At 45.7% G+C, this 12540-nt stretch overlaps 1 protein-coding gene across 5 annotated transcripts in view; it reads right to left on the bottom strand.

The window, feature by feature from the left end:
- Positions 1 to 12540, bottom strand: part of ARHGAP17 (Rho GTPase activating protein 17) — an 84317-nt gene that overhangs the window by 27454 nt on the left and 44323 nt on the right. For all 5 annotated transcript variants that reach the window (XR_009349399.1, XM_059155362.1, XM_059155361.1 and 2 more), the window contains exons 7-10: positions 9248 to 9359; positions 5325 to 5393; positions 5084 to 5165; positions 217 to 344 (exon numbers count right to left, since the gene is read on the bottom strand). Coding sequence is in view for 4 of the 5 variants with exons in the window: in XM_059155362.1 (XP_059011345.1) it covers positions 217 to 344; positions 5084 to 5165; positions 5325 to 5393; positions 9248 to 9359 (391 nt within the window). In the remaining variant the exon portion in view is untranslated. The remainder of the gene's footprint in view (positions 1 to 216; positions 345 to 5083; positions 5166 to 5324; positions 5394 to 9247; positions 9360 to 12540) is intronic.

The following is a 12540-nucleotide window of genomic DNA, read 5'->3' as shown; positions in this document are numbered from 1 at the left end:
GAGTTGAAAATGAAACAAGTGGGGAAAAAGAAAGTCAGAGTGTACCACACATAGAAAAGGAAAATGTTCTGTGAAACTCGTTTCATTCATAATGTCTGTTCCAGGTAAAACATGCAGGGTCCCCGTTTAAATTGTGGGTCACGGCAACCGAAGCTGGAAAGCCGTCAGTCCATGCAGCGCAGGTAGCGGCAGGCAGGGCCGCCGAGCACCGCTCACCTCCTCCTTCATGCCCGTCTCCAGGAGCAGCATGACGCAAGCTTCGATGGGCAGAGCAATCTCACGGCCGCTCCGCTTCAGGTGTTCCTCCAAGGGCGTCCCAAAGGCTGGCTTTTCCGCCCACTTATCTAGAGCAGCAAACCATCCAGTCAGACACTCAGCGATCTCACGGCATCAGTGGGGAATTTTTTTTTTCTCCCCAAACCACCAAAGGGGAATTTTTTTTTTTTTTTTCTTAGCAGACTGGTAATTGAGGCTTGGGAAAAGGGGAAGCATCTGTTCTGTTTGCTTTGGTTATTTACCATGTACTAGAACAAGAACAGGTCCCCGGCTGGGGGGTTACTTTCAGAACAGAGCCCTGAACGCCCTCCAGGGGGAGCTGCTGAGCAGAAGGTACGAGGGGGCTCCTGCACGGGACGGGTGGGCTGCCTGGCGCTAACCCGAGGATTCGTCCGAGCAGACGGATTTCACTGGAAGGAAATTTACTCTCACCATGCAAAGCAGCACTGGCTTTCTATCTCGAGGACAAGAAACTGACTCCTTCAATGTGGAAGAGGAAATAACTTCTTAAGATTTTAAACACAAGCCAAACGTCATCACACGGGACCGGAAGACGGCCGATGTGAACTCATATTAAACGCGATGTGTCCCGGGCATGCAGGGCCTCCGAGTGCCCTCGCCCCAGCCAGGTCCCGAACATTCCGAGTAGGAAACCACGCGGTATCTGCAGCCCCAAAGCAGCTGAGGCTGAAGCCTGCGCCAGCAGTAAAGCGATCGTTTCTATTATTTGGGGGTCACATACTCTGCTTCATTCCACAAGAGGTGTGAGGCAGCTTAGCAGGAGTACGCACAGTAGAGCAGTGAAACAGAAACAAGAATTTTGTGAATGGACTTATTCCCTTCGAACGAGAGGCGTTTTGACGGGGTTTGGCCCACCGGTGGGTACGCACGGATCCCCCGCGGCCTGAGACGCACACAGACGCAGAAGAGGGGCAACCAGCCCGTGGAGACTACTTCGCTGAGCAACACTTAGTTCCTTCCAGAGACGGGAAGGGTTCGCGTCCTTCTCGGCACCGTTAATGGACAACTGTCATGCAGCCACTTTGCTGTTCGAACCTTGGGTTCAAAGCAGGCAGTAGGACGCTGATGTGCCCCTTACCCTCAGCTACGCGGAAGAGCGGGGACAGGCCCCATCACGTGATCCGCACACAGGGGAAGGAAGAGGAGGGAACCCCCATGTCCATGAACCCAAGAGCTTTTACAAGGTTAAAATTGATGGAAAGAGCAAGTGGGCTCCAGGTGGAAGAGGGGTGAGGCCAAGGGCGTGGGTGTCCTCCTCATCTCTGGTCCTGGCCCCAGCCCTGGTAGCAAGAGCATCTGGGGGTCTGGCCCTTCTCAAAGGACAGAACTCTGTGACATTCCTCTCAGAGGCCAGTCCTTTCCCTGCACACTTTGTCCCTTTTAACTAAACGATTCTCAACACAAGCAGAAAATGGCTATGAGGCCCCTCCCCTGGGGGGAACACCAGAGCCCCCAGGGCAGTTTTGCAAATGGCACCTGCCACCGCTGCCACCGCACGCCTGACCCCATTCTCCGAACACCTGCTGGAACTTTCTGGGAAACGCTCTACGGTGTGCCCCACCCCCAACCTTGGTGTGACACTGGCAGAGGGAGGACATGAGAATCAGTTACCTAGACAACTCTTGAGCCAAACTGCCCGAAGGGGCTGGCCTCTCCAACAGGGGACATCCCACATTCCCAGAGACTCCCCACCCTTCTAACTGGGAAGACAAGACGAGACACACATGTAAACATACAACAGTCATTAAAAAGACAAGACACGTTTGCTAAGTCATGGCCAGAAAACGGTACAGTACAGATCAGGGTCGCAGATGCGGGTGCCCACAGAGGCCAGTGAGACCCCCGAGGTGCTGAGTCAGGCTGGGGGCATAGGGTCCCCTTAGGGTCCCCAAAGGCAGCCCTGAACACCCCCTTAGTGCCCGATGACCCGTGTCACCAGACTTCCAGGACTTTCAAGAGAAGCCAGAAATTGGATTGTTATGTGAAGGTGCCTGGTGTTTAAATGATGGCAAAATTTTTTGAAAAATGAGATACAGCGGTTTGCGACTTCTGGTGCAGACCACAGACACTAGAACGACTTGGGAGACAAAGTGTTTGCTGTTGGCTTCAAGGCAGGGAGCTGGGGGCTCTGAATGAAACAGACCAGGAAGAAGGGCTGAGAAAAGACCAGAATCTTGAGTCTCAGAATTTACATTTGATTCCATAGCTCTTGCTCAAGGTGACAAGGGCCCAGAGAAGGGGGGATGGTGTGAGCAGAGCGGACGGCCCAGCAGAGGGCAGAAAAGACGGACCTCAGCTACAGGTTATGGAGAAGGAAGGACAAGATGGCTCCAAGGTCAAGCCTGCATGGTTTGAAGGGAGGTGGCACCCAGGAAACACAGAGGAGAAAAAGATAGCTGGTTTTGGGGGAAGAATCAGCTTGCTTTCTGGGATGCATTGGAGTTTTGGGGGACAGCTAGAGGACTCTCAGAGGGAACCAGCACTGAGATGGCTATGAGGGTGAAGACACGGGGGACGTGAGGGCTGTCATCAGGAGGGAACAATGGAAGACACAATCAGGTGCAATGAGGGGCACACGTTCCATCAAGGGAGAGACAGCCCAGGCCACAGCAGATGCCAGAATCCAACAATTAAGAGCCTGGTCCACTGGGAACTGCCGTATTTTTTACTCTTAATAGAAGAGTAACTGGGAGTAGAAGCAAGACTGCACAGTGTGAAGGGCTGGCTGGTGGAAACCAGACATTCAGAGAGCCTACCAGAAGAACAGAATAGGATGAGACTGAACAGGGCACGGTGTTGTGGACAGGCAGGTACCAAGTTGGGTTGGCTGACAGTGCGTGTGAGATTGGGGTGCACAGGGGTACAGTGCTGTGGGGTCAAGGTGGTTTTTTTCCTACTGTAAGGATGCTCTGAGTCTTTCTGAAAACAGAAGAAGAAAAAGAGGAAGATAGGAACTAAGACAATAGGGAGATGGAGGACAAGCAGAAGTGGAAGGGGTTGGATCCCAAGGCTTGGCAACCTTGGAGAGAAAGACGGATCATGTTTCCTTTGTTGGGTTTCTGCCCTGCACACCTGCTCCTTGTTCCACTCTCAGCCTCCCCCTGCCGTCTTCCTGTTCCCTGTCACTTCCTCACATACTTCTCTAGGGAAAACAGACTTGGGGGGAAAAATTGTTAAAAAAAAAAAAAAAAAAACTTGGGGAAAAAAATCGTTAAAAAAATAAAGTTTACAGGGTGCCTGGGTGGCTCAGTCAGTTAAGCATCTGCCTTCAGCTCAGGTTTTGATCTCAGGGTCCTGGGACTGAGCCCCGCATTGGGCTCCCTGCTCAGCGGAGAGTCAGCTTCTCCTTCTCCCTCTGCCCCCTCTCCCCTCTCATGCTCTCTCTCTCTCTTAAATAAATCAATAAAGTCTTGGGGGGGGGGGAGAGTCCTGCTCATGAAACCCAATCTTCTCTTTTTTAATGCTTGTTAGCTCCAAACCAGACTTTAATGCATTCAAAGGCTAAGACGATGATAGTTCCTATTCTGTCCTACACAGAGCCAGGCACAGGGTAGGTAATCCCACAGATACACGCTTTCGGCATTTGGAACTTGCCCTGCTAGAGCCCGCCCCTTCCAAGGCTGAATGTTTGCCAGCAGCTTCATTCATTTGCACTGCAACTCAACCTCATCATCCCTCAACAAGGAAAGCAAGGGCAGCTCATCCAAGATCACTTAGGAAAGCAAGGGCAGCTCATCCTAGGAAGAGTCAATCAGATGCATTTACTCAAGATGGCTGAAGGCCTGACTATGCAGGTGATCAAGATAGAATTTTCGAATTCTGTCATCCAAACCCTTTCAGGCACAAAGCCAGAAACTCTGGGGACCCTCCTCAAACTAGGAGAAGTGAGAGCCTTGAGGATGCCAGTGAGTGTGCACACCCCCAACAAAAACATCCCACCCATACACCTGCTGACTCGCATCCCAGATCACGGAGTCACCACACTCAGCACCTGGCTTGATCCTCTTCAGCTCAAGACCAAAGGTTCTGCAGGGGGAACCTAAGCTCCCAACATGTGGTCTATGCAAGCAAGATAGTACAAGATAGCCAAAGAAGACAGGGCACCTTCTGCCTCACCTGTGTCTAATGATCTCTGCCGGGAGACGCGCTGATGGCAAATCAGAGAATTAAGAGTCAAAAGCTTTAATGTGCAGGTAAAACTAAGCATCAGGAGAAAGCTCAGTCCACTCATGACTTGTGTGGGTGAAGTCGGCTGACAGCCTGAGTACAGTGGGCAGGATGTGAGTGCTAAGAACCAGAGCCTTGTGGGATCACAAGGAAGAGGGGGAAGGAGGGGTCATGGCCTGATGATTCAGTGACGCCGATGATGGGCCCCCAAGTACTGGCTTCTAAAATTCCTTCCAGAAGGTCCACAGTATCTTCCCCAGAATGTAGGCTCTTGGAATCACTGGGTCAGAATTGAACCCAAGGGACTGAATAACGGACTTGGAAGAGGGTAAGACCGGAAGACCCATGCAGGCAGCCATCCCCAAAGGGTCCAGCTTTCTCTTCAACTAAAGATGTCAGAACCGCTGCGAATGTCCCATTAGTAGGTTAATCTAGGTTTGGAAGAAATTAGAGAATGTGGCGAGGAAAGATGAAATTATGCTGGGAGATAGTACTCTCCTAGGCAGAGAGGCGTTACCCAGAGGAGAGGCATGCAAAGGAGTCAGGGGGGAGAAGAACAGAGGCGGAAGTGGCAGAGGCTTAGGAAAGGGGGCATCAGCCAGCACGCAGGTTACATTACCTTGATGGGCTCGCATTTCGGGAAGGGCCTTTTCTAAGACTGCTAATGCTTTTCTATGGTAATCTGCTTGGGCTTCTAATAACTGAGAACAGACCCACATTCAAAAACAAAAGTAACGTTAGCATCGGATGGACACACACACAATGGCTGAGCAAAACCAAAAATGAAATCTTTTGCAAAAAAAGCTAAAATGACTCAATTTTTACAATGCTTTCATATTTCGGCAAGGCGAGGTACTTACCGTAACAAAGAATTTGCCATACTCCCCTTCTTTGGCCATAAAGTTGTACATGTCTGCAGCAAGTTGATCCTGGTGAGTGGAAGGGAAGACAGGTCACTGAAGAAAATGGCATCTGGGAATTAGTATTCATGGACTCTTAGAGCAAAATGTCACAGAATAATCCATGGATTAAATGTCCATCAACTGGTGGGGCACCTGGATGGCTCAGCTGGTTAAACATTGGCCTTCAGGTCAGGTTATGGTCCTGGGTCCTGGGATCGAGCCCTGTGTAGGGCTCTCTGCTCAGTGGGGAATCTGCTTCTCCCTCTTCCTCTGCCCCTCCCCCCACTCATGCTCTCTCTCTCAAATAAATAAATAAAATCTTAAAAAAACAAATGTCCATCAACTGGGATGACAAAAAAATAAATAAATAAGGAAGTTTATTAGAGGAATGATAGGGGAGGATCTCCAAGATATATGACTAATAGTCCTTATCAAGAAGTGAAGTATAGAGCATTATGTTTGCTATGTTGCCATCTGCGTAAAAATAGGAGAGAAAGAAATGTTATATTTTTACTGCCACATGTGTATAAAATAAATATACAAATAAAAACTTGAAAAATGAATTAAGAAAAAAAGAAAAGGAAGAGGAAAGGCCTGGCATAAGTGGAGATCAATAGCGTATGGAAAGACTAGAGTATCTGCGTTTTACATGGGGCTCTGGGTCCAGGAAAGTAAAAACATTACCCTGGATTTTGTAAATGCAGATCTGCCTTCAAGAGGCTCTGAAGTTTGAGTTTACTGTATGTGTGGTCCAGGGATCCTCAAACTGAGAAAATTATTTAAGAATGGCCTCAAGTGGCACCTAGGTGGCTCAGTCGGTTAACTCTCTGATTTCAGCTCAGACCATGATCTCGGGGTCCCAGGATTGAGCCCTGCATTGGGCTCCCAGCTTGGCGGGTAGTCCGCTTTTCCCGCTCACCCTGCCCCTCCCCCTGCTCATTTTCTCTCCTTCTCTCAAATAAATAAATAAAAATCTTAAAAAAGAAAAGATCTCAAACTGGTAACACTCTCTAGGGAGAATCACTGCCAATACCTAAGGGTCCCACAAAGTCTTAAAATGAGCTCACAATACAAAATTGCAAAACACATGATACAAAATTGCAAAACACAGGAGGCAACAATCCACCATGAAGCAAAAGCCCACCATTCTCACAGAAGAAACAGAATTACCAAAGACTGTTATGTTAAGTATATATAAAATGATTAAACATTAAAAAAAGAAATAAGCACTGTCAAATAAATAAAATCTTTTTAAAAAAATAAAAGAAAGAAGCTGCAAAAACAATAATCCACCATCAAAGAAGGCTGACTTTGAAGAATTAGAACTGAAAAACACAGTAAATGAAAGTCAAAACTCGATGTGAATTAATTATAAGTAGATAAGACCTAGCTAAAGAGAAAATCAGTGAAAAAAAAGAACTTAAATCTCGGGAAATTACCCAGAAGTTAGCATAAAGAGTGACAAACTATTTTCACCATTTGAAATGAGAAGGTATGGCATTGAAGTTGAGAGAAGACACATCAGCCCATAACACATCAGTTCAGACTCCTGAGACGTCTGCCAAATCCATGTCCACTAAGTACCCAATAGCTGAGATCCAGGTTAGATCGGATCTGAGGAAAGCTATGTAATTACATTAGTGAAGTTACGACTTTCCTGAACAAGAATTAAGTCACTATGAGACTATTTTCTCAGCAGCATTTATCTGAATATCATCTTTTTAAATGCAAAGGCTATGTATGTTCAGTTTTAATTCCTATCCACTATATTACTTTAAACAAGTCATTTTATTGCAGTTAACTGACCTTTTTTTTTTTCTTTTTGGAAATTTTATTTATTTATTTATTTGATAGAGATCACAGGCAAGCAGAGAGGCAGGTGGGGAGAGGGGGAGCAGACTCCCTGCTGAGCAGAGAGCCCAATGTAGGGATCAATCCCAGGACTCTGAGATCATGACTTGAGCCGAAGGCAGAGGCTTAACCCACTGAGCCACCCAGGTGCCTCTGCAGTTAACTGATCTTAAAGTTCACTATCTTGAAGAATGAATTATAGTATGACCTAAACACACTAAAATATTATAGTCCTAACACTATCTGAAAGAAGACTCCATTTTCAGAAAATGATGAATAATAAAAAGGAAGAAAAACGCTGATCTTTTTTTTTTTTTTTTTTTTTTAAGATTTTATTTATTTATTTATTTGACAGAGAGAAATCACAAGTAGATGGAGAGGCAGGCAGAGAGAGAGAGGGAAGCAGGCTCCCTGCTGAGCAGAGAGCCCGATGCGGGACTCGATCCCAGGACCCTGAGATCATGACCTGAGCCGAAGGCAGCGGCTTAACCCACTGAGCCACCCAGGCGCCCGAAAAACGCTGATCTTAAGATTCACCAAAGCCTGTTTCTTTACCACCTCAAATAACATTTAGAATAAAGAGCTCTCTTCATAGATAGATGTAGTCACTTAACCATCTAATCTGGAATTTATTTTAGGAGATAAAAAATTATATTTCTCCCCATTACAAACCAATTGTCCTAGCAACATTTAAAAATAATCCTTTCCGGGACGCCTGGGTGGCTCAGTTGGTTAAGCAGCTGCCTTCGGCTCAGGTCATGATCCCAGCGTCCTGGGATAGAGTCCCACATCAGGTTCCTTGCTCCGCAGGGAGCCTGCTTCTCCCTCTGACTCTGCCTGCCACTCTGCCTGTGCTCGCTCTTGCTCTCTCTCTCTCTCTGACAAATAAATAAATAAAATCTTTAAAAAAACTAAAAACTAAAAACTAAAAAATAAATAATCCTTTCCTTCTCTGTGGATATATGATGTATGATGACCCCCTTTACTATATATTCAATTGTTTAAAATAATAGCACTGATTCTAAAAAACCTATGCTATTCCACAGATTATTTTTGTGGCTCTTGTGCTTTTTTTTTTTTCCTTGTTGTGCATTTTTTTTTAAAGATTTTATTTTGGGGGGTACCTGGGTGGCTCAGTCCATTGAGTGTTTGACTCTTGGATTCGACTTAGGTCATGATCTCAGGGTGGTGAGATAGAGTCCTATAAAGGGCTCTGTGCTCAGTGGGGAGTCTGTCTGAGATTCCTCTGTCCCTCCACCTCTGCTCCTCTCCTGGCTAGTGTTCTCGTGCTCTCTCTCTATATGTATAAACAAATAAGTAAATAAATAGGTAGATAAATAAATAAATAAAATCTTAAAAAACAAAGTTAAAAATGTATTTTTAAATAATCTCTACACTCAGTGTGGGGCTCAAATTCACAACCTCAAGACTGGGATCACACACTCCACTGACTGAACCAGCCAGGTACCCCTGTTGTGCACTGTTTTAATTGGTGTAACTTTATGTTTTGCTATGGTTTTCTCCCACCCATTTTTTTTTTTTTACCTATTCTTTATTTTAAATAAGCTCATATATTTTTGTTATTTTAAAAAATATCCTACTCAAATTTATTTTATTTTTTAAAAAAATTTTAAAGATTTTATTTAAAATAAAGAGAGAGAGGGAGAGAGAGCATAAGTGCAGTGGGGAGGGGCGGAGAGAGAAGCAGGATCTCTGCTGAGCAGGGAGCCTGATGCGGGGCTTAATCCCAAGACTCTGGGATCATGACCTAAGCCAGAGACAGATGCTTAATCAACTGAGCCACCCAGGCACCCCCGCTTCAATTTTTTTTGAAAAAGTCTTATTCTCATTATAAAGTAACACAGGGTCTTAGAAAATAAAGAAGAAACTAAAACCCACCTTTCCTATCATGCAGAGTATTCTGATAGGACTTGTGTGAAACACTAAATAATCTGCAGTATTTACCCTTTCCTCTGTCATTTGCAAGAACCAGGCTGATGCAACTATTATTTATCAGGGAAGTCTCGTACCTTGCACAGTTCTACTTTATTTCCAGCTTCATCCATCTCTTCCTTTAGGGTATCTATTTTTGACGGAAGCCCCTGGAAGTTGGTTCCTGAAGATTTGTGAGCCTGGTTCCACCTGCAAAACATGGGGCAACCAGCATCTGAAAAGCAGCTGCACATTCTCAACCTTGTAGAATCAGGGCCCTCAGGGAGACCGATTTTCTCCAAAACATACAGCATACATCGGATGCCAGCCTCTCTAGAGCTTATCCTCCAGGAATGGAAGCAAGCATGACAGGACTCTTGCAAAGCTATCTGCTCGGAGTATAATCTACCACATCTTGTCTCATACATGCCCCACTTCTGGAAATCACGTCACAAAAGCCCTTTCTGGTGGTGTCCAATCATGGCATCCTTGCAGTGAAACACGCTTGCACTTTCCTGCTTTGACCTGGAATGTTCCTATGCCACTGGGAGTCAGTCCTCCTCTTGGGCTCCTATGACTCTTCCTGCTACCATCCTCAGCTGTGATTATTGCCAGTATGTAAAACCCAGAACTTCAGTCAAGCAGCTAGCAATTCATAGGTAGCAAAACACTTGTAGAATAAAAGACAGTTCTTAGAATTAATATACTAAAGACCACATTTTCAACAAATCTGAACTGTAATGTGGCATATTTGCATTTACTTTACAGTAGGTGAGAAGCACTGAAAAAAGGAAGAATTACACCATAGCAAGAGTAGGCAAGTGCAGGGGGAACAGTAATCTAAAACAATCTCCGTGTGGCTTTCAAGTACGCTTTGACCTTCTGTTTGAGTCTGGATTATGTGTGCCATTCTGGAAAGTGCCAGCAATTTCAATGTAAACATGGATATTATAGAGATGAAAACCCATGCTAGCAATTCATCAAGCTTTCCAGCTCCTGCTCTGGGGCCCCCACCCAACCCCAACAGTATGCTCTGCCTTCTCTCCAGCTCCGGACGTGAGGCACTTCCCCACAGTGGAGCTTCGGCGAGCCTGCCAAGCTCAGCTTGGTGAGGCTGTATAGTGAGCGCACAGAACCTGGACTTTTGAGTCAGACATGCTCAATTCTGAAGCCTGGCTCTCCTGCCCCTAGCTGTGTGACCTTGGGCAATGACTTAACCTCTCTGTGCCTCAGTAAACTCATCTATAACACAAAGACAGCCAACACCGTCTGCCTTGCAGAACCATCATAAGGAATCAGGGAGAGAGCAAATACATATACATATGCATGCATATGTGTGTGCAGATTATATCTGTCATATAACAGATTGCTGCTTAGAAAACAAGCAGCAAGTAGTCATTAGCTAGGATCATTTTCCTCCAGGGAAGAGCCACAGGAAGAAGTAAAAAAATTCCACTATTTCTCTGATACCTGCTCTGATTGGTTAAGTGGACAATACCATGAATTCAGATCAAGAATCTGTGTTGAAATCCCCTCCAGGATTCGTGTACCATACGTGTGAAGCTTCTAGCAGATAAGCATCTATAATGTCACTCAACCAACTCTAGTGAGAGAGCATTCACAGCCTCATTTAATTAACCATTAGAACATGCTTCCTTATCTGGAGAAAAAAAAAAAAAAATCAACCTCAGGGTGGCCTCCACTCCCAGTCCTGGCCCAGATGTTTCTAATCACAGGTGTCCATGTGACAAGGAGACAAGACAGTGGACTTTAAGCCAGGGACCTAGCTCAGACGTTTATCTTCTCTGAGGCATGAAGCAAGTCATGTGGGTACTCTGTGCAGGTCCCTCCCTGACCGATAAAAGAAGTGTCCTTTCAAGAGGAGGGGTGTTACCTAACCCACTGACCCCTGTTCCCTCTCCTATCCTGAGGGGCCTTGGCACTTGTACCCAGCATGGAGTCTGACACAGTAAGCACCCAACTGAGATCTGTCGAAAACATGAATGAGCAGAAAGATGGGAACTGGTGGAAGAATCAAGTGAGCTGACAGACCATGCACAGAGCTCAGGGCCTCACACGTGGCAAGTGTCCAGCAAGTGGTGGCAATTATTTTTACCATGATCATTACCTTTTATGAGCTCGATGTTTCTTAAATCAGGACAAGTGATTTGTACATTGAATGGAGTGGTGTTTCTCCCCCTAACCCGTCCCTCAAAAAAGTAGATATTAAATCAGTGGTGCATTGAAACTCAGTGGCGTTTGAGAAACGAGGAAAGGTTGCCTCGTAGAATTGCTACCCATGTACTAAATCTGCAATAAAAAAACATGTCCCAGGTAGAAGCTCAGGAAATGATGGTTGTCTCTCCGTACATCTGCCAAAGAGAAATAATCGTATGCACTTCACAGGACTGCAATGTGAATGCGGTTACCAAATAAGTAAGTTACAGAGATGAAGAGCACAGCATAGGCAGTACAGCCGAGAAAATTGTAGTAACACTGTGCAGAGACAGATGGGGGCGACACTTACGGTGGTCAACACTGAGCAACATATAGAACTGTTGAATCAATGTTGTGCACCTAATACAATATTGTGTGCCAATTATTCTTCAATAACAACAACAACAACAAAAGAAAACAAAAACAGAGAGCTAACAAAGCCACTTTTTGTTTAAATAAAGTTTTATTGGGAGACAGCCACACTTTCATTTACTTATGATCCAGAGCTGTTCCCTACGCTATAACAGCGTAGGAACAATAACTGTGAGAGGGACCACGTGGGCTGCAAAGCTGAAAATACTTTACAGAAAGTTTAGCAACCTTTGTGATAAAGTCTGAGAAAGGACAGGGCCGGGGTGGCTCCCTCCATTATTTCCCACTCTTGTCCGAGAAGAAAGCCACATAAGTCACTGATACAAATGCCCTCGTGGATAAAGCTAGGCTGGAGTCCTGCCGCGAGGCTCTGCAGATCGCCATCAGGCATCGACCCACAAGTCAGCAGCCCTCTAGGATGGTTACTTAGTTCTATGGGAGTTCCTCCCTTTTGAGAGCAGCGTTTGATCATGAAAGTATCATAACTACACAGAGTCTGGACAAGGCAGGACCCTCAGAACTGCTAAGATCACAGATCTGTTTATTCTTACAGTTCCCTATCCAAGCAACGAACAGTTGTAAAACAGCCTGCCACTGGTCCCTCTCCCCCTAAAACATTTACTTACTCTTTTTTCCTTTTTTTTTCCCCCGTCTCTTTTTACTGCTGATTCACTAAGAACAGGACGTTCTAACATCATCCCCATTGCCATGCTTGGGAGAATAAGCCCTAAAAAGCAGGTGGAAGTGGGTATGATTTGGTCTACGGGTCGAGTGCATGAATCTGGAAACCTGCATCTTGTCC

Source organism: Mustela lutreola, chromosome 17 (genome assembly GCF_030435805.1).
Source record: "Mustela lutreola isolate mMusLut2 chromosome 17, mMusLut2.pri, whole genome shotgun sequence".
In the NCBI taxonomy this organism is placed as follows: Eukaryota; Metazoa; Chordata; class Mammalia; order Carnivora; family Mustelidae; genus Mustela; species Mustela lutreola.
The sequence above is the reverse complement of the archived record's forward strand: the minus strand, read 5'-3'. Positions and strand labels throughout refer to the sequence as shown.